At 47.8% G+C, this 20,325-nt stretch overlaps 1 protein-coding gene across 1 annotated transcript in view; it reads right to left on the reverse strand.

The window, feature by feature from the left end:
• Positions 1-1,718: 1,718 nt before the first annotated feature.
• LOC134019011 (dedicator of cytokinesis protein 3-like) overlaps positions 1,719-20,325 on the reverse strand; it is a 32,196-nt gene continuing 13,589 nt past the window's right edge. Inside the window, exons 8-53 of the mRNA XM_062459472.1 lie at positions 19,785-19,826; positions 19,339-19,493; positions 19,000-19,081; positions 18,857-18,917; positions 18,621-18,768; positions 17,189-17,277; positions 16,400-16,525; positions 15,273-15,397; positions 14,936-15,098; positions 14,700-14,806; positions 14,398-14,569; positions 14,206-14,303; positions 13,928-14,011; positions 13,484-13,584; positions 13,225-13,306; positions 12,707-12,877; positions 11,723-11,915; positions 11,354-11,481; positions 10,696-10,842; positions 10,217-10,315; positions 9,981-10,075; positions 9,727-9,802; positions 9,463-9,563; positions 9,156-9,363; positions 8,913-8,998; positions 8,759-8,785; positions 8,555-8,650; positions 8,367-8,427; positions 8,187-8,280; positions 7,937-8,085; positions 7,562-7,648; positions 7,041-7,145; positions 6,654-6,795; positions 6,325-6,491; positions 6,125-6,211; positions 5,754-5,933; positions 5,561-5,644; positions 5,321-5,437; positions 5,066-5,187; positions 4,603-4,820; positions 4,081-4,196; positions 3,907-3,991; positions 3,669-3,791; positions 3,419-3,501; positions 3,183-3,280; positions 1,719-1,739 (exon numbers count right to left, since the gene is read on the reverse strand). Of these exons, the coding sequence (XP_062315456.1) occupies positions 1,733-1,739; positions 3,183-3,280; positions 3,419-3,501; positions 3,669-3,791; positions 3,907-3,991; positions 4,081-4,196; positions 4,603-4,820; positions 5,066-5,187; positions 5,321-5,437; positions 5,561-5,644; positions 5,754-5,933; positions 6,125-6,211; positions 6,325-6,491; positions 6,654-6,795; positions 7,041-7,145; positions 7,562-7,648; positions 7,937-8,085; positions 8,187-8,280; positions 8,367-8,427; positions 8,555-8,650; positions 8,759-8,785; positions 8,913-8,998; positions 9,156-9,363; positions 9,463-9,563; positions 9,727-9,802; positions 9,981-10,075; positions 10,217-10,315; positions 10,696-10,842; positions 11,354-11,481; positions 11,723-11,915; positions 12,707-12,877; positions 13,225-13,306; positions 13,484-13,584; positions 13,928-14,011; positions 14,206-14,303; positions 14,398-14,569; positions 14,700-14,806; positions 14,936-15,098; positions 15,273-15,397; positions 16,400-16,525; positions 17,189-17,277; positions 18,621-18,768; positions 18,857-18,917; positions 19,000-19,081; positions 19,339-19,493; positions 19,785-19,826 (5,187 nt within the window). The 3' untranslated portion in view covers positions 1,719-1,732. The remainder of the gene's footprint in view (positions 1,740-3,182; positions 3,281-3,418; positions 3,502-3,668; positions 3,792-3,906; positions 3,992-4,080; positions 4,197-4,602; positions 4,821-5,065; positions 5,188-5,320; positions 5,438-5,560; positions 5,645-5,753; positions 5,934-6,124; positions 6,212-6,324; positions 6,492-6,653; positions 6,796-7,040; positions 7,146-7,561; positions 7,649-7,936; positions 8,086-8,186; positions 8,281-8,366; positions 8,428-8,554; positions 8,651-8,758; positions 8,786-8,912; positions 8,999-9,155; positions 9,364-9,462; positions 9,564-9,726; positions 9,803-9,980; positions 10,076-10,216; positions 10,316-10,695; positions 10,843-11,353; positions 11,482-11,722; positions 11,916-12,706; positions 12,878-13,224; positions 13,307-13,483; positions 13,585-13,927; positions 14,012-14,205; positions 14,304-14,397; positions 14,570-14,699; positions 14,807-14,935; positions 15,099-15,272; positions 15,398-16,399; positions 16,526-17,188; positions 17,278-18,620; positions 18,769-18,856; positions 18,918-18,999; positions 19,082-19,338; positions 19,494-19,784; positions 19,827-20,325) is intronic.

Here is a 20,325-nt window from a genome sequence, read left to right on the forward strand (position 1 = left end):
TCATTTACACCCACTCTCTTTCTCCTTGTCTCTTTTATTCATCTTTTGATCACCCATGTAGTAGCAGGGTTTCAGTAAAGAAATGTTCCTGTCTAAATAAAATGGGTGGTGTCAGAGCAGTACATGTTTTTATAACTACAAGTGCCCCCTTCTGTTATCCCCCACTGCACTCTAGTCAGCCAATCGAGGCTGTCGTTTCTGTTTGCCAAGCAAGATCAGGAAAGGAGCAAAACAGGGCTGATAAAAGATTGTCTTTAATGTTTGGCATTGTTAATGAAGTCCATACCACAGCAGTTATGGAAGTAGGAAAACCACTTTTACAACCAAACACTGTTTGATCATGCTAACACCATATGTACAAGAAAGCACATTGAAAAGTGTATAAAGTATTTATATGTGAAGACTTGAAGTCAAGAACAATGCAGACAACCACAGTCTAATGGATTTGTCCTTTTCCAACATTGATTATAGATATTTATCAATTACACCAATTTCTGGAGTACATGTATATACACAAAACAACAAGAACATTATTTTAGGGGGTCTGCAATAATTCTCAAAAATATTTCACAATACCGCTGTATGTACAATAACAGAATTTACTTTGAAAAATTCTATTGTACCTATATTTCATCTGAGTATCATTCCACCCTACAATTACTGTCAATACTAACAACCCCTTGAAGATTTCTAATTAATTAATTTCTTCCATACAAACTCCAACATAGCCCATGCAAAACGCACCCTGCATCATTTCATGGTACAGTTCTGAATTACAGAGTCTCACTACAGATGATTCCACATACAAAAATAGATGCTGTCTGAGCAGTTGACAACCTGATGTACGAGAACACAAAGTATCCACTGGCAAAAGAAACTAATGGAGAAACAACTGTGGTTCAAACCGTGACCCCCGACCTTCCACCCCACTGGGAACTGTGACGCCACACACTGCTGCTGCTTCCATCCACGGGAGGTGCACTCTGGTCTCACACAGGGCTTTTAGACACGCGTTTGAACACAAACAGTTGTTCTCATATTGCAGAGCTTGGTCGAGGAGACAGAACTAGAAAAATAGCGACACAAACCAAACAACAATCGCTAACCAAGCCAGGACAAAACCATACAAATGCTATATGTTGATATCTCATTTGTTCAGGGAGCAGTCAGAACATATTTCTTTAAGAACTTAAGAACTTGGTGAAGATGCGGGGGGTTGTGAGTTTCTCTGAGACGATCAGCTATGGAGTCCAGATGAGAGGTTATACTGCATTTCAGTGCACTTAAGGCAGGTAGGCGTTTTGAACGCTGTTTGAGGGACTCTGGATTTGCTGCTGTTCGTGAGGGGGCGTAGGGCTAGACAACTTACACATCATAAGAGCTAGGCAATGTCATTGACAGCAGATGACCTTAGTCAGTCCTCATTTCTTGACCTTTGTCCCAAATTACAGGAAGAGGCTGAGGGGGCATGGGGTTGGTGTTGTGTTCAGTATGTCCAGCCGGTGGTTGAGGTACGTTGAGTCATTAGTCTTCAGTCCTTCTCCCCACCATGCTAAGTTACTTTAAAGTTGAGTGACCTCACTAAAATTCACTGTGTATCAGCCTCCTGAATCCCACCTCACTAAGTCGATCAAGGCAGTCTATCAACCCAGATGGTCTGGATAACAGCACACACTCTTCCCATTAGATATCTTTATCACACGAAAACAATGAAACTCAAACCGAGACCTAACTAAAATGTAAAAGCAAAACAAATTATAATTGCCACTTGTGTAGTACAAATAGTACATCTTATTTGAATACATTCACATTGGTTTTCCATACATTGTGTATGGATGGATAATCATTAGCTGAAGTTTATGTCCCTTGAGATGTGGGTCTATGGGTGGGACCCAAGTCCTAATAGCTAACCTGCTTTCTACGACAGCCAAAGAGAAACACATAGGATCTGAAGGTGCCATGTGATACAGTTCACTATTAAGGAGCACTTAACAGTATTTGAAAAACTGAGGATAGACACAGCATTGAAAAACACATACTGTATGTAGCAAAGATGTCAATATCATATGTCCGAGATATGAAGCCTTTCAAGCAGAGAAGTCATTTAAACTGAGAATAGAATGTTCTGTAGCTGATGTTTGGGATAAGGGGCGGGGGAGTCTTGGTCTTGCACTGTATCATGTGATCATGTTTGCTGTATTTTACAAAATGGTCGTATAATATTCTCAAAGCAAAGGAAACAAAACATGCTCACAGACTAGTTGTACAATAGTGTACAATCAATACCAATTGAAACAAAGTCATCATTATCTATATTATTGTTCATCAGATAATATTCCCTTATTGGTACCTGTGAGGCCACTCCATTCATGATCAGACAGCAGAAGCACAGTGAGGAGACTGAGTGGGCCTCATAATAAGTTACTCTAAAGTAGCTTCCTCTCCAACTCTCCTTTCTTTCATCTGCACTGACATGAAACAACTTCGTCCTCAGCCCTTGTCTAAGATGGGTGAAATCATCATACTCAGCCCTTGCACTACAAAGTAAAGTGTATCTACCATCATCAGTGCAGCTCTTTCACATCAGCGCAGATGGAAGGAAAGCAGAAGAGGAGAGGAGGTCACTAGAGAGTACTGAGATGCAGGTGGAGGGCGGGGGAACAGGTCCTCATGGTGTCTCCTCGTGCTCCTCGCTGATGCACTGCTCCCAGGCATGCTTGGCCTGCTCCTCCCTGTGGCTGTGGGGAGAGTGGAAGATCCTCCGGGGCAGGGGGATGGGCTGGGGGACCAGCTCCTCCTCAGGGATGCAGCCCTCCCTCAGGTAAGGCTTAGGGGGCACACCCGGGGGCTGGGGCCGGCGGTATGGGATGTGGTGGGGGCCGTGGAGCGGTGCGTGGGGGTGGGCGGAAGCATGGGAGTGGGGGTCCAGCCCCATCGGCTGGGTGTGGGAATGAGGGTTGGAGTGGGGGTGAGAGTGGGGGTGTGAGGCAGGGCTGCGGTAGTGGAGGGGCCGGACAGGGTCCATGGAGTCGGGTTCGGGCCCACTGTAGTGGATGTGCAGGTAGGGGGAGGACAGGTACTCATCAGGGGTCCACAGGTGGCTGGGTATGGGCTCCATCGCCTCGTTCCTGATGGGCGTAGGGTCTGGGTACTGCCCTCCAAAGTTACTCTCACTCAGAGAGGAGACCCCGCTGCTGGCACTGCCAGACAGGGTGGAGTTGCTGCCCCCTAAGGCTGACTGAGGACTGGTGGGGGAGCCAGGGATTGGGTGTAGGGGAGACTGTGGCGGAGAGAAACAAGCATTAAATACGGGTTCACCATTTCACAGAAAGGAGAAAAAGGGGTGTGTTGGCTTTGTTTGGGTGCCCAGTGAGAGGTTAATGGTTGTGTTATACATGCTAGCTCTCAGGCGGATTACCTTTCTCAGAGAGCGAACAGGCAGAGCCGGAGGCGGGTCGCTGTTCTGGTGGTGAAACGCATCAAAGTGCATCAGGAAATGTCCTGGAAGGAAAAGACAACATTGAAATAGGCCATCCATCACCATGGAGACCAGCACAAGACACTAGCAGGATTGAACTCAGTGCAGGGAAGTAGTCTATTGTACAGTATATTTCCGTGATATAAATCATGTTTCCTCCAGTCTGACATTAAGGTCCAGGGGTTCCTACCAGGGGGGAAGGATCTGGGGGGGACAGGGGGCATGATGGCCCCTCCAGCAGGGCCCTGGATGTAGGGCACTGTCTCCCTGCACTCCCCATCCAGACTCCAGCTGCTGGGGGCATTGGGGAACACTGCAGCACACAGCAACATCAGCACAGGTTAGCACAGCAACACATGGCAACAACAACAGTGGGCAACATAAACAGTCTAATTGTCTTAAGGTTGGCCTTAGGGCCCAGTTCTCACCTTTCTCTGGTAAACCCATATGAGGATCAGCGCAAGGCTTACAGGGGCTCACTTGTTGAAGTAAGGCACGCTGTAGGTGGTTGGTCTGTCAAAACACAACCATATGACTCCAGTCCCCAGAGAAACAAGAAGCAGAAAACCATGGGACATGGTGTCGTACATGTCCTGGCCTACCTGTCCGTTCTCAGTCATGCTGTAGTACATGGCGTTGTTAGCCCGCTCCCGGTGTGGGGGGAGCAGCATCATCACCTCCCGGTTGGGTTTGGTCTTGTCAGGTAGAGACGGAGAGCCTGGCAGGATGGATGGGACACGTTGTTTATATTAGACTTCTTCATTCAAAAGCCCTTGTCAGCTCTGCTGTGCTCTGGGACAGATGTGTATGGGCACTGACTCCCTCCTGAGTCACACTGCTATGGATGAGCATGTTCTCAAATGAGAGTGGACAGGTCTGCACTGGTATATGCCAGATCTGATTAGGGCCTGAAGTCGCTGAAATCATTATCAGTGATCTTTAGGCTGATGCTATGACATTAAGTGTAGCTTCTTAGCACAGCCTGTCAGGCACGTCAAGGGTGGAAATTAGACTCTGAAATACCCCCCTGCTGTTCATCATGGTAAGTCAGTGAAAAGAGCTTCTCTGTAACCATCTCCCTGTGTTTTGGCTCCTGGTCACGTGACAACCCCAGTGTCACTCACCTCTGGCGCTGGAGGGGGCGGAGGTGACGACCTGGGAGGAGTTGGAGCGAATGGAGCTGAGGCTGGAGGAGGAGGGGCTAGGCTGCATGAGGGAGGTGTCCTCGGAGTGCTCTCCCATCAGGCCGTCTGTCAGGATGACTAGGTTCCCCGCCTCGCTGGAGGTGTGGGAGGACAGGGAGGAGGAGGAGTGGCGGATGGAGCCCTGCAGGTTCAGAGGACTGGAGAGGGAGAGGGATAAGAGAAGGGAACAAACAGAAAGAGAGGACGTGAAGGAAGAACGCAGGGAGTGAAGCGACAGACTGTTAGTCCACGCCAGTGTGGATGTTTAAAATAGAGCCCTGTCTTTCTGTGTGCGTGTGTTTGTGTGTGCCAGTCAGTTTGTGTACGCGGGTATTTTAGGGTGTACATATGTGAGTGAGTATGTAGGAGTAAGGGTGTGTGTTGGAGAGTTTGACTGACTGACCTGTGCCTGTGGATCAGACGGATGCTCTCTGGGCTCATGTGGCTGTGGGAGGTCAGGATGCCCCTGGGGGAGCTGACCCCAGAACAGCCTGCAGGACTGAACCTGTCCACTCCAGGCAGACCCTGCTGAGCCACAAACATCAACTGCTCTGAATATTCACACTGCAGTCACGCACACATGCACACACAAACACAGACATATAATAAATCATGTCAACATGAGTATGTAAAACAGACACAAAGAAGAATTACTCACATGGTGTAAACCAGTCCTCATCACATGGAACTGATCAACAAGCTTTTTGTGCAGGGGGCGCATTTCAGGGTGCACCAGTTTCTCATGGACGGCCAGCCCCACTCCTAGGATGTGGACCTGTGATTGTGAACAAAAGAAAACATCTCAGCCAATGCAGAGTAGTAGCCTTTGCTGTCAGCACTCTCCAATGGGATTGGGTTTCCCTGTCCAATAGGAGAGAGAGCCAGAGGATGATCTGACCTGCTCTTGCATCAGGTCTTTCAGCTGAGTGATCCTCTCAGAGTCCTCTGGGTGACTGTTGATGTAGTCCTTGTCAAAGAATGCCTGTAGGGGAACACAGTCATGAAAGAGATTGTTGCACAGTCCTACACAAAAGAACGTTAAATATCAAGCCCACCCCCCCCTCTGTCTCTCCGTCTCTCTGTCTCAGCACCTCCTGGTATCGGGCGATGCCTCCGTTGACAGCTGCGTCGATGACTCCGTTGAGGCACATGCTGAGGGGGTTGATGTTGCCATGGTGCTGTCTATGTTGGTACTGGCTGATCAGGGTACGCAGCTCCTGGGTCTTATTCTCCACCACGTAGATGGCATTCTCCAGAGGGCTCACCTCCACCTGGCAACACACACACAAACACTTTAAAGGATTCTAGGGTGGAAAATAGGAATCTCAAGGGGAGAATCTAGATTTGATAATTGAATAACCAGATCACACATCCACCCTCTTGCATCATCTGACAGCTTTGTCCCAGTGGAGGCGGGGATTACATTTTGATGTGTCAGCACGTGTGTGTGTAAGTTCCTCACCAGCTCTCTCCTCTCCACCTCAGACCAGCGAGCTATCCCAGGGAGCGGACGTGTTAGGATCAGTGTGGTCCGCTCAATCCACAGGCTCTGGAGACACACACACACGCACACCCACAATGAATGCTGTACATTCAAGACAGTGAAGAAGCATTTCTGTCAGAGCAGACTGAAAAGACAGAGTCAAGCTCCACTGCCCGTACCCTGAACTCGTTCTCCCTGTCCTTGGGGCCCTTGTGGAAGGGCCTGTCGTAGTGGAAGCGGTTGACGTTGTTGATACGGTAGAAGCTCTTGATCCTCTCTGGGACGCGCTCCAGCTGGGGCACATCAGAGATATCTGACACGGGGGTCACCGCATAGATCTGCAGGTCTGGGGAAGGCCGTCAAGGATGGACACACACAAACACACACTCCAAAGTGACCGAGCTTGTCCTTTCTTTCTACATCCTTTCTCTTTACTATCAAGACCCAGCCAATAAGGAGCTGATGTCAAAGTAGGTTATCGATAGTGGAAGCCTCTGAAATAGGATACATTGAGCGTCATTCTGTAGGATGGTGTCGTCTGGCTGGTTTGAGTGCTGCATGGCGATGGCCTGAGGAAACTCTCCCAGCATCCTCTGCTGGAAGTCCTCCAGTCGCTCATAGTCATAACCTTTGCAGACAAATTCCTTATTCTGGAGAGAGAGATAAGAAGTTGTCATCAAGGAGAGTGTGTCTACACATTGTTGATATGAGTGTTTGTGTTGTGTGTGTGTGTGCACGTGTGTGTGTGTGTGTGTTTATACTCCTTATTGTGGAGAGAGAGATGAGAAGTTGTTATATTTGTGTGTATACATTATTGATATAAGTGGTGTGTGTTTGTGCGGTGTGTATGTGTGTACCTGTGTGTGTGTGTGTAAAGTGTGTGTATTGGTCTTACTCGGAGGAAGAAGGGGAACTTCCTGCCATAGAAGCCCATCCTAAAGAACTCGGGTTCGATACGCTGCTGCTCTATGATGTTGTCATAGTACGCAGCCTCCATTTTCTGCCCCAGGGAAACAACATCACAGGTATCACTAACCTGAAAACCTCTTCACCAGACTCAAATGCACACATCTACAATGACGAGCTTTGGAGGGTGAAATGCTATCTTTGTCAATGTCAAAATGTGATTCAAGAAAGAGAAAGTGTGAGAAAAAGAGAGATAGTGACCAAGAGAGAAAGAGAGAGAGAGAGAGAGAGAGAGAGAGAGAGAGAGAGAGAGAGAGAGAGAGAGAGAGAGAGAGAGAGAGAGAGAGAGAGAGAGAGAGAAAGAAGGCCATAGAGAGATAGAGGTATAGAGTCTGTGGAAACTGGGAAACTCTATCCTTCCAACCACAAAAAGAAACTAATGTGTGTTCCAGTTGAAGGTGAAAGCAGAGGACAGTCAAAATGACAGACTGAAGGATGGTAGCCACTTACCCGGATCCAGCTCAGGCTCTGGTAGTCATATAACGTTTCATACTGGAAAGCCAGTTCCCGGCAGAGAGAAATTCCATACTCCCAACACTGGACAGAGATGGAGAGACAGAGACATGAGCCTATAAACTCCAGTTTACAACATCCTGTCTATGGAAAACAACTCATGGAGGATTTGAAAGTGGAACATAAAAAACAACACGATTAAAGATATCCCAACATATGGAGATCCATTTTAAAGGACCTTATCTCAAGTCTGCTTATGTTCTTCTTTCATATAGGTCTGTTGGACTCACTATAAATGCAAACATACAATATGGCTTGAAGCCGTATATAGCCTGCAGTGGCTTCAGCATAGCTTGCTTGGTCCTGACTTGCCTTGCCCTTGTTGAAGTAGTGGAGGACTTTGCGGCTGAGGTTCTCCTTGCGCTGCCACTCGCTCTGAGACGGGTAGTGAAGGAACTCCCTGAGGGGCCGGTCCTCCCAGTGCAGCAGCTCCCAGTACAGCAGCAGGGTGAACGCTGCCTCTGGTGGTGGGGAGGAGCGGGACCAGGCCAGAGGTCTCATGTCAGCACAACACATCCTGTCAGTGTTGTCATCAACACTGGGATATTTCTGTGACGGTTACCTGTGAAGTCCTCAGCCTGGAGGTGCAAGTCACACAGCTTGTGGATGTAGCGGATGTACATGTCCTCCTTGTTGATCTCTGACTTGTAGAAGTTCTGGGGAGAAGAGGGAAACATTATCAGGAATTGTGAAATGTGTAAACACATCTCTGAAGGTGGAGGTTGAATGTATCGTGGCTCACCATAAGGTTGACAGAACCACCCATCTTCTTGTTCTCCGTCTCATCACCCTTCATGCAGTCCCTAAAAGAAAACAGAAGAGTTTCAAAGTCGCACCAATTGACCAACAGGGCCTGATGTTTACACAAGATTCACAATGAATTCCTATCTAAGCCTATCTGAGATGACGAAGGATGTTAAAGGATAGTACCTGTAATCTAGCAGTCGTTCCATGAGTCTCGTGACAGACGTGACGAAGGAGATGCCTGTCTCTCTCCATGTCTCCTGCTCTATCTTCTCCAGGAGGCTGAAGACAGACAACCAGGGGGTCACGTTTAGTCTCAGTACCTAGGGAACAGTCAGGTTTCATCAGTCCAGTAATCAATTGTTAGGCTGTGGAGGTCTGGGGACTCACCTGGGGTAAGGGCCAAACAGCTGGGTCCTGGATCCCAACAGAGAAAAAAGGAATTGAGAAACACGAGGTTAGCCGGGTCTTGAGCAGAACAACATCTAGCAGGACAACACAGGGGTGTAGGATGTGAGCATGCTGGGACTGTGATGACGCCTACAGCAGGCTGAAGAGCTCTCGATGGTGGTCATCTCCCTTCCCGTCAGACACCATGCTGTCCAGCTTATCCATCAGCTCTGCTTCCACCTACACACACACACACACACACACACAGTAGTTCAGCATGTTTTTAATGTATCCAGATCAAGTAAATAACAGTGAATTCAAATGAAACACTAAGACTTAAGACCTGCTGTACAGAGCGACATCACCAGAGTGACATCGCAGCCCAGCTGTGACGGACCTGCTTGAAGTTGCCGTTCTTCCGTTGCTCCCAGTCCATCATGTCATGGAAGATGGGGATCATGATGTTCCTGACCTCACTATGCGGCACCAGCGTCACTCCCAGGAAGGGGCCCATCATTCCTGGGATGAAGTGGGGCTTGTTCTCCCCCAGTTTCTGCCACATACTGAAGAGCTCATAAGCCATCATCACTCTCAAATCTCCATGCCTGCGAAGGGGACAAGGGGACAGGTGGTTGGACTAATGAGAGTTGTGTGGCTGGCGTGGCGCTGGGGTAACTGGGGTTAGGATGTGGTGGCAGGATTACTTGTCCAGGATCTTCTTCCTCTTAGACTGACTGAGAGGCTCCAACTGCAGACTGGGCTGGTTGATGTACAGGACTGTCAGGCTGAAGAAGGAGTTCCACACCTTTAGACACACACACAAACATACAGAGGAACTGTAGTCAAACAGGAAGAGAGCACTAGACACCAGAAAAATATGAAAGAGATAAGGAGATGATTTCCAAGTTTCTTCAGCACACTGATACTTGAGTTCAGCTGTTCCATAGCGCCTCTCTCGGGACACATACCTTGAAGTCAAAATCCACCTCAGAGAAGTTCTTGTGCAACGCCGGGGACAGGTACTGAGTTGTTGCCACGATGACACTGGAGAAAACATTGCAAACGTCACTTTCCAAACAACAGAAGATGAAGGAGGGACAGAAAGATAATTCATAAGAGTCCAGTTATCAGGAGAGAGTTTCCTTGTGGATTTATCCTCAGTGAGTGGGCTGTTTGTGGAGGTAGTGTGAGTAGGAGACAAGGCGATGACAGGCAGACTTACTGACTCGTCAGCAGCCTCATCACGCTCCAGTCTCGAGGGAAGATGGTGAGCTTCATCAGGTTCCGGAACACGCAGAAGATTTTCAACAGAAACTCCTGGTGGAGGATTAGTCATACACATTTGATTACATTATCTTCCCAACGCCATTTAATCGATACGTGAAAAGATGCGTAGGCAAAATATGAATGGAATATTTTCCTTGTTCTGACTCAACTAATCCCACACAAACTTCTCACCTTGAGCTCGTCTTTGCTGTGGAAGTTGTTGAGCAGATGGTGAAAGTGGAGCTCTGTCATTTGTCGGAGAAGGGACAGCAGGCAGGATACGTACTCGCCCTGGTGACACAAAACACACACAGACACACACAAACACACACAGACACTCACAAACACACACAGACACACAGACACACACACACAAACACACACAGACACACAGACACACACACACAAACACACACAAACACACACACACACACAGACACACAGACACACACACACAAACACACACAAACACACACAGACACACACAGACACACACAGACACACACAAACACACACAGACACACACAGACACACACAAACACACACAGACACACACAGACACACACAAACGCTCATATCAGTTGATAGTTAAGTCTGCCCTAAAACAGATTGGCGGTCAAAATGATGCAACTGTGGAGTGGGGATGACAGACACCGTGCAGCAGTGCTCACAGTGATCTCAGCCGTGCACTGAGGACAACGCTGCCCCCTAGCTGTCTCCAGAGACTGGGACTTGCTCATGATGGACAGCAGAGTCTGCAGCAGCACATCCAGCAGGCTCTCCACCATCATCTCCACCTCCTCCTGCACGGACGACTCCTGAGATAGGGAGTGGGAGGGAGAGAGAGAGAGAGACAGAGAGAGAGAGAGACAGAGCGAGAGAGAGAGAGAGAGAGAGAGAGAGAGAGAGAGAGAGAGAGAGAGAGAGAGAAAGAGACAGAGAGAGAGAAACAAAGAAAGAAAGAAAGAAAGAAAGAAAGAAAGAAAGAAAGAAAGAGAGGGTGGGAGAAATGTCAGTATTTATACCGATCAAAAACAACAAGAGAAATGTTTAAGGCATAGTTAATAAATGAACATGTGCCGCTTAATGGACTATTTACAAAATTATCACTCGACAAACGCCAGCATGCATAATGCATAATGCCTGAACCACACACTGCTGTACATTAGGCTTTACCAATAAATAATTCCTTCCATTAAGATAGGAACGTTGGGTATGAGGGGGTTTAACCCCATCATGTATGGTATGTAGTGCTGTGTGAACACAATGTGAGTTGGATCTCAGAGGGGACGTGCAGGACAGAGGCTGTGAGCAGTCGCTCTGCTGTACCATGGAGCTGGTCTTGATGATGGAAAAGATGCTTCCCAGGATTCCAGAGCAGATCAGTAGCTCCCTCTGCTGGCGGAGATGCAGGTGGATGTGATGCAGGACCACGGGCAGCAAGATACTACGAGACTCTGGTTAGGAGAGGAAGAGAGGGAGGAAGGGAAAGTCAGAGAAGGGAGGATTTAGAATTAAGTGAATAGGACAAATGTTGCATTTAGTGTACGTAATAATTCTTGCACACTGAAAACTGCACGGCACTCATCATCCACATCTACAACACGCACAGTACGTTGGGATTGTGTTCTGACCTTGGGATGCGCCTAAAACATACTTCAAGACTTCTATAAAGTGTTGTGTGCATGTGTTGCTCACCAGGGAAGAAGAAAAGCCGACTCTCCACGGTGCGGGCGATGGACTGCAGTTTGACCACGTCCATCGACTGGCCGATGTCAACCGTACTGGGCATGCTCCCCAGTGTGCCCCTCACGTACTCGGCCACCTCCTGAACAGTGAACATCTGTAGCAGCTCGTCAAAGATGTCTGGGAAACTGTTCAACAACGCTGCCTGAGAGGGGAGACGATGAAGAGAGAGAGAGGGAGGAAGTAGAAAAGAAGATGGATACATACAGGTACGGCTCAAACAGAAAGACAGACACATTCAAAATGCTATCTCACATTTGGCCGGCTCAGATTCAGCTAATACAAATGTAAGACTTTGTAAGAGGTAACCCAAGAATAACAGCAATGTAAAAACGCGGAGGAAACCAACCACACAAACAGAACAGGCTGGGTTGTGTAATACCCTTCAGCTGTCGATACTGCAGTGGTGGTTTGTAGGCCCTGGGACAGACCTTCAGACAAGAAGGCTCTGATTCAGGATCAGCCTAGCCTATACAAACCTTCCAAAATAACAGGATTATTACCCTCCTAAAGGACCTGAGATCACTGTCCTAATGGGACTACGTCATCCTTCTCGAAGAGGTGGTACGCTGCCACTGCTGCACGAGGGAACTGACACAGGGGGGCGCTGTGACTTACTGAGACAGGCGAGAGCCCAGGAACAAGACTACCACAGAGAGGCATGCAGCGATCACACCCTTAACTGTCCAAGAGCAAACCGGGAATAGGGTAACAGGAAAAGGAGGGACCAGTGCAACATTAAAATGATACATCAAACAATAGGATGACTCCAAATGAAATATATCAATGAGTTCAACCAAAAGAATAACGTTCAAAACGTCTTTAAAAGGTGTGAAAGTAAATCAAAAGAGGGATTAGCCATTAGATTACAGATAACCTAGCCTCAGACAGGAAGTGAGGGGTGTGGTGTGCAGGAAGTGCCCAGGACTGCCTGACCTGTGTGAAGACCAGGGTCTCAGAGTTGCGGCTGTCCAGACTGAGGACAAAGCGGATGGACTGGAAGAGCTCCTGGATGCTGGCCCGGAACTGCTCCTCCTCCATCCCACAGGTGGCCCGCGAGTACAGGATCCTGGACTGAACGATGAACTTGAACAGATACTCCAGAGCCTGGGGGGGGGGGGGGGGGGGGGGGGGGATATGATATTACATGGCTACAATTTCAAAAATAATTGATGTACCAATTACAAGTCCTGTCTGGTCATCCAGTCAGCGTCCTAAGATGTAGACATGTCAAGATCTGGATGAGGAAATAATCAATGACTTCCTGGTGCCAGTGATCCTTAACCTTCCACTGTCCAGACCCTTATCTGATTCACCCTGGCTTGACATTACTCTGCTCATGTGACCTCTGCATTGGACTTCCTCCCACTGTATCTCCCACTACTGTATGGTCATCAGACATATGTGGTCTGTGATTATGGTCTGTGTCACTGGTACATGATGGTGCGCCTCACCCTCATGGCCTCCTGAATGTGGTCCTGCCTCACCACCTCAGCAGAGCGGTCCATGTACCACTTCAGACAGCGGATCAGCTCTCTACACAGACAGACAGATGGACAGACAGGCCATATCTGGTTACGAAATGATAGACTGTAGATGTATAAAAACCCCTTCCTCCCTATTTATCTTTGCAGCAGTGAATCTTGTATGAATGGTACTGTATGTTACTGAGTCCAGCATGATCTGAATAATTTGTTATGAGGGCTGGGTTACTTGTAGGCCAATGCTCCAGCAAAGTGGTTCTGGATGTAAGAGTCCATGACAGGCCTGAAATGGTAGAAGCGGCTGTCCCTGAGTAGGTTGATGATGAACACCTGAGGACACAGAAACATAAGATTTCTCAACATATACTGTAGATTTAAAACCAAAAACGTTATTGCTTGTGAAAAGCCAAGAAAGAAAGGAAGCCTAGAAAGACAAGAAATTCTAATGACCACCACAACTACTTTAGAGCTAGCAAGAATGTAAAATATTTTAAGGGATGCATAGTTTGCAAAAGACCCAATAGATGTGTTCATTTTTTCTTTGGGTTATGTGACTGGTTATGATAGGGCAAAATGTTTTTGGAAAGTGCCAATAAACAGCTACCCTTGTGTCTATTATCCTGTACAAAAAACAAAAAATTATATTGCTTTAATTAAATCCATCTTGTATTACCAGTGACTGGAAAACCAGAGGTCCATATTTATCAGTGTTTTCATCCAGAAGACAGAACAGTGTGTCCAGGACATCTCGCAGGAACTGTAGGAGAGAGAAGAAGCACTCAATCCCAAGACAGTACTGGTCCACACACACTAAAAGACATCATGTCAACTACATGCTTACTAAAGCTCTACTACTGTATCTGTTATTGCCAAAGATAGAACGCTACTCTAACATACTGTTGACTACTGTCAGCATGATGAAATGTCCGAAACATAATGGGGGATATGAACCTTGACTATCTCCTCTCCGTTAATGTGGCGTAGTCGACCCAGGATGTCCAGAACTCTGTCAGGGTGGGCCTTCCAGTTCAGCAAGGCCAGCAGATCCACTGAGGACAGAATACAGTACAGTAAAGTAAAGTACAGTACAGTACAGTACAAAACAAAACGTATTTGGTGTGAGAAGTGATGACTTGGCCATACCGTTCTGTGTGAGCTTGGTGGAGCAGAGCTGAGTGGAGACCCAGAAGGTTTCTTTGGGGCTCCTCTGGAAGGGCAGGTTGGCAGGCAGACTGGGGCAGCTGTTGAAGTCCTCCTTACAGCACGGCATGCTCAGGTACAGACCCTGGTTACTGAAGGTGGCATTCTCATCACACTGACCAGGGAGACAGAGAAAGGGAGGGAGGGGGAAAAACAGAGAGATCCAGAAGTCAGCTGGAGAGCAAGTGGTACAGTCAAGCTCATCTCTGTGTGAGCTTCATGCCATCTGTCTGGTTCCTGGTCACCTTGTAGACGTAGAGCTCATGGCTCTCATCTGAGAGGGTGGTGCCATCCTCTCTCATCAGCGGAGTGAAGGCGAAGCCAAACAGCTTCTTCTCTCCTTTGTCTTTAGCTGAAACAAAAACGTTTGCATTTGGTTTCATCTACCAAAGATTTTATGGCCAAATCATTTATAAACCTTCATGCAGCAACAACATCAGAGAGGGGTATCTATTGTTTACGGCCACAAGTGTGCACTCACTGGAGCAGTGTCTGAACTCAAAGCGCAGATGAGATCCTCTGAAGCGGTCTATAGGTATGGGCAGCTTGATCATCTCACTCCAGCGAGGACTATTGTTGTGGTAGAGGACAAAGGAGCGATGCTCACTCGTGTTGGGCTCCCCACTGCCCAGACTGATGCAGTCCTGAGGGTGGAGGAGCCAGGTTAGATACAAGGAGTGGATAGATGGATGGATGGATGGATGGATGGGTGGATGGATGGATGGCTAGGTGGGTGGGTGAATGGATGAGTGGAGGATGGATGGATGGATGATGGATGGATGGGTGGACTGATGGAGAAAAAGGTTTGTTTTTCTTACTTTGAGTGTGTCCCCATCAGCATACAGGACATAGACAGTGACCTCAATGTTCTTCTGGACACTCTTGCCACCCCTCTCAAAGTCTCCTTTCTCCAAGGTGAGGTACAGGTCGTTACGAATGTCACCTACAATACGGACACAGGCCAACCGCAGCCAGGTATAAATACACCAATGCATCGTGTACCTTACTAGAGTTCCTATTCTAGAATATTCTCTGAGGCCTCCCTCTGCACAGTGTCACTAGTGGTCAGTGTCACTGCAAGGCTGGAAGTTCCCAGGCTAAAACAAACCTTTACATTTCCTATTTGGGCCTCAGAAGTTTGAGTTTGTCTCAGCCTCGGTGTGTGATCCTCAGAGGAAGTGAGAGGGGTCGAAATAAATTAGGCTGCAGCGCTGGCACCAAACAGAGTTGTCAAGACATGCAGGGCACATTATTGTTCTTACAAATGACGAACGGCCTCTCTGAGTTGTAAAACACAAGATCTCATAACTGTCTCAGGATGGCTAGTCAGGTAACAATTCAATGGAATAAATATCAATGGAAAGTTTGGAACAAGATATTGCAGTTTTATTTATAAGATCAGATTACTGTTATTTATAAATAACTCATTTCCTTGGGGAGGGATGAGTCACAGAGTGGTGTTGGGGAGGTATTTTAGACAGCGTGGAGGAGAAGGGGGCAAGGAAAGGTGTGAATTGTACTATCAGTCCCACTAAGAACTATGTGACTGATGCCGGCTAATGAAACAAACAGAAATGCACACAAGGCCACACAGTCCTGAGGTTCACTCTTGTTGTATGGAGACGCAGAACAAGCATCCAAGAGTTGACGACTTCTCCTCAGCCTAGAGTAAAATTCCCACAGTACTTCCCGCTGAGAGTTGTCTCTGACCTCTATGGTCCCTTCTCCTCTCTGCTCTATCCCCTGCAGCTCACCTCCCTGTCATCCCCTGCCATAACCCCTACCTCTCCTTCTCTGCCCTTTCTACCTCTCTACTCCTGCTCCCACTCTCCACCACCTCCTTAATATTCCCTCTATCCCCAGCTTCCTTCCCTTTGATCCCTACCCCCTGCTCCCTCTCTCCCCACCGCATCTACCCACTCCGCCCCCGGCCCCCAGGCCTTACCTGGCAGGATGACGTCCGGGAAGCCCAACTTGCGTGTGAGGGCCAGGGCCCGGCTGAACACCGCCTGGTTCTCCCGTCTGATCTGCTCCAGCTCACCCCGCAGCAGCTGCAGGGAGATGATGAGGCCTGGGAAGGGTGGGTAGGTGGGAGGACGATGGAGAACGGAGGGAGGAGAGGGTGTAGGGAAGTATAGGTGGTGAATGTGGTAGGGGAAAAGTGGGAGAGAGAGGAGATGGGAGAGATGGAGGAGAGAGGAGGAGGAAAAGGGGGGAAAGGGAGGGCGAGGGGGATAGAAGGAGGGAGGAACAGAGGGGTATTTAAGGGACATTAGTCAGAGTGTGGGGGAGGCAGAGACAGACAGGAGCATGGATGGAAAGATGTAATCAGAGTCAGGGTAAAAAAAGAGAAGAAATGTGGTTGTAGCATCGGACAGTGTTGGGTACAAGACCTGATGACCTGAGTCATATTATGCTAAAGTAATAGACTTGATCAAAGAAGGAGAAGAAGAAGCACATTTACATACATTTTCACAGTGACTCCATTTTCCCAAAGACAAGAAAACAGATAACACAGTATATAGTAGTTAAATAACAGAGTAATAGACCGTGTCTGTCCTTAAGGATTCCTAGTCATGCCAAGCCATCCATACTAACAGTATTTTACCTCAGCTTATCCTGAATGGTGATTATCACAATGACACGCCAATAACTCCCAGCACTAGTGATGGCCTTTCTTATCAAAAATATTAGAGAATACTGCATATCAACATCATGTGTTTGCAGCGTTTACCATAGTTGGTGCTGGGGGCTGAGTACTTAGTGCTGGACTTGCGGATGATGTTCTCGTGGATCTGGAACCATTCGTTTTCGTTGTTGCATCTGGCGAGAACGACGAGAGAAAAGAAGGGCCCGTTAACTACAGAGCCATTAGTGGACACAGATGGAGGGAGGGGGACGGGCGACTAACTTGAGCAGCGTGTGTCCCAGTACCGTTTTCTTCTTGGAGAAAAGGTACCAGCGGGGGGAGACTATCAAGCAGCACATGAACCCAAACGCACAGCGTGCTAAGCTAAGCTGACAGCCACTTCTCCACCAGCCTTTTTCATTACTGAGGGCCCGTGGGCCCCTGAGAGAGGCACGGGGAAAGGCACGGGCTGGAGTCTGATCTGAAAGGACAGTTTAGAGACAGCTTTGCTCCACACTGAATCACTGCTGGCTTTCTGAAGAGGAGGAGCCCTTTGGCTTTAAGGAGAGATGTAATAAAAATCCTCATAACATCTTTATTTGACCTGGAACACTACTTGTATTTATTTGATTTTGTGCAATTTGATTAAATTTCAACTATGTTATATCCTGTCAACAGATGAGCAGAAAATGCTGTAAAAGTGTCTTTAGCATTCATGGAGAAGCATTATGTCTCTGCCATGCAGACCCCATAGAGGGCAGGCCAGATGCTGAGCTCACAAACAAGAGAGGATGCAGAGAAGGAGATAAGCTATGCGTTGAGTCACGGCTTTGCTTGGTGTTATTTCCTCTCCTCAAACTTTGTCCTCTAACTTTGTTCATTTATCTAAGTGTCATGTCTCTCTCTCCCTCTTGCTTTCTCTCCGTCTCCCTCCCTTTCTATCTCTTCACATCCCTTCATTGGTTGGCTGGGGTACAGCGGCATCTCTCTTTGGCGGTGCCTAACAGAGGCAGCCAGATTCACATCACGCCAAGAGCACAATCTCAGGCCCGGGGTGAGTAGCTATTGATTTTCCAGAGGACACTTCATTATCATTCTGGTCAAAACACACAACCCATCAACACAGCCCAGCGCTCCGTTGTCATGCACAACATTCACAGAACATTCACACAACGTTCCTTCCTCTGAGCCTACTGTACTGTGCTACAATCCCACCTTTCATCGAGTGGCGCTGGAACCATTGATCTGCATGGTAATTACAGTGGCAGGTGCTGCACATTGTAATTACAGTGTAGGAAGTCATTGCTACATATTAACTCTGATTCAGATCAGAATATTGTGCCAAGTAGGTGAGTCACTGCCATGGATGTATAGTTATACTGCATTCTCACAACTCATACAGGTGAAGGCAACCAGTTTTCGAGGACATTAAAACGACATGGTAATCATTTATACCAACCATCAAGGGAGTATATCCATGTACTATGTTTAATCTCAACAGCAGAAAGTCAAAAGCCAGATTGAGCTGTGGACTCACGTGTAAACTTTGAGCACAAAGTCTTTCTCCTCTTTGAGGTCAGTGATGGTGTGAAACACGTCACTCATAGCGAGGACAGCACAGCCGTATGGCCTTCGGTACTGGACATGGGGCGGGCCCTTCTTCGAGTCGTTCAGTAACATACGACCTGAGGACAAACAATAACAACTATTTTCCAACTGTCCCTGATAAAAGTACATTTGGACTTTTCTGTGCGTCCCTCCATGTGAACTTACCAGTTCTTATGACATGTGCAACAATGTACAGGTCTTTCTTTAGGTCTTTACTGCTTAGGTCCTGAAGAGAAACACAAATTGTTGTCAACTCTGGATATAGTTTTATTTTGAAGGTCTCTCATGGTGAACGGAGGGAGAATTACCGTGAAGAGGGCACACAGACGGTCAATCTTCTCTGGGTTCTTTGGTCCTCCATTCTTGTTCAGTCTCACCATGAACTTTTCGCTGTGAAGGAAGACACATGTAAGGTGCTTCGGCGTTAAGTGAATAAACTCCCCTGTGATTGACTTTGAAAGAATGTCAATGCTAATCATATCCTGTGCACCCGATCCTGTTTGTGTCGGTCCTGTATTTGACTTGTATGTGTGTTTGTGTGTTCTGTGAATATCCTGTGTTCTGTGTGCGTGTATTTGGACAGTGTGCTTTGCTGTGTGTGTGTGTGCTCTGCGTGCTGGGCGTCCCTCCCCCGTCCTCCCCTGTACCTGATCTGCTTGGCCTCGCGGGTGTCGTAGAGAGAGAAGAACACGTCCGCGTCCTCGCTGATGGTGTTGTAGGTGAAGCTCTTCAGGTTGATGAATAGGTGGTGCAGCACCGGGACACGGCAACCGTCTCCGTGGCGCTGACGCACGCTGTCACCCTGAGAACGAACGGACGACGAACACTAACAAAACATGTCCTTACTGCTGGGCCCCCAGTCCTGCTGCTGCACACATTCCTGCTGTGTTGAGAGGTGGTAGACATGCCGAGTGTAGTGGCTGTGTGTGGGTCAGCATGTGGACTGTGCGTGTGTTTCTATCAAGCAGAGGCCTAAGCGCTGGTTAAAAAGTGGTCGTAAGCATTTATGATGCAGGTGCGTCAAACGGGTTGCCATACACACTCAGTCAACTTTTGTTTGGCTAACTGCTCAGCAGTTTTAAACAGGTCATACCTGGTTTGTGCTTGGCTGGCCACAGTGTCTGCTTGATACATGCTGGGGGGAAGAAGAGGAGAGAAACATATCAGTTTAGACAGTCCGCTCTGGTCTTGTCACTATCAGGGCTTATATACCAGTTGATCCTATTCACCTCTAAACAGCTTGTGCACTCCGGCCGCACCTGTACAGCACTACACTGTACAGATGCTTAGAATTGGACAAAATTGCGCCCACCCATTTAGCCAAGGGGCTCCTTCAATGTGCTCTCTGCCTAAAATAAGCCCACATGAGGTAAAACGTGAGCCAGTTGGAGAGGAGAGGACAAAGCCTATAGCGCCCACACACACCACACACACACACACACCACACACACACACACACCTCCGTGCTCAGCAACCTAAAAGAGGCTCCTCTACTCCTACCTGAGGAGGTGCCAAGGCCCCATGGCCTGCCAAGAACAAGCTCACTTTTATCGACGGAGTGAGGAGGCTTTTTGGCAGGGACTCACTACGCTGTTGTTTCTGGACAGGGCACTTAATGCAGTAACAATCTGCTC

Source organism: Osmerus eperlanus, chromosome 4 (assembly GCF_963692335.1).
Source record: "Osmerus eperlanus chromosome 4, fOsmEpe2.1, whole genome shotgun sequence".
Lineage (NCBI taxonomy): Eukaryota > Metazoa > Chordata > Actinopteri > Osmeriformes > Osmeridae > Osmerus > Osmerus eperlanus.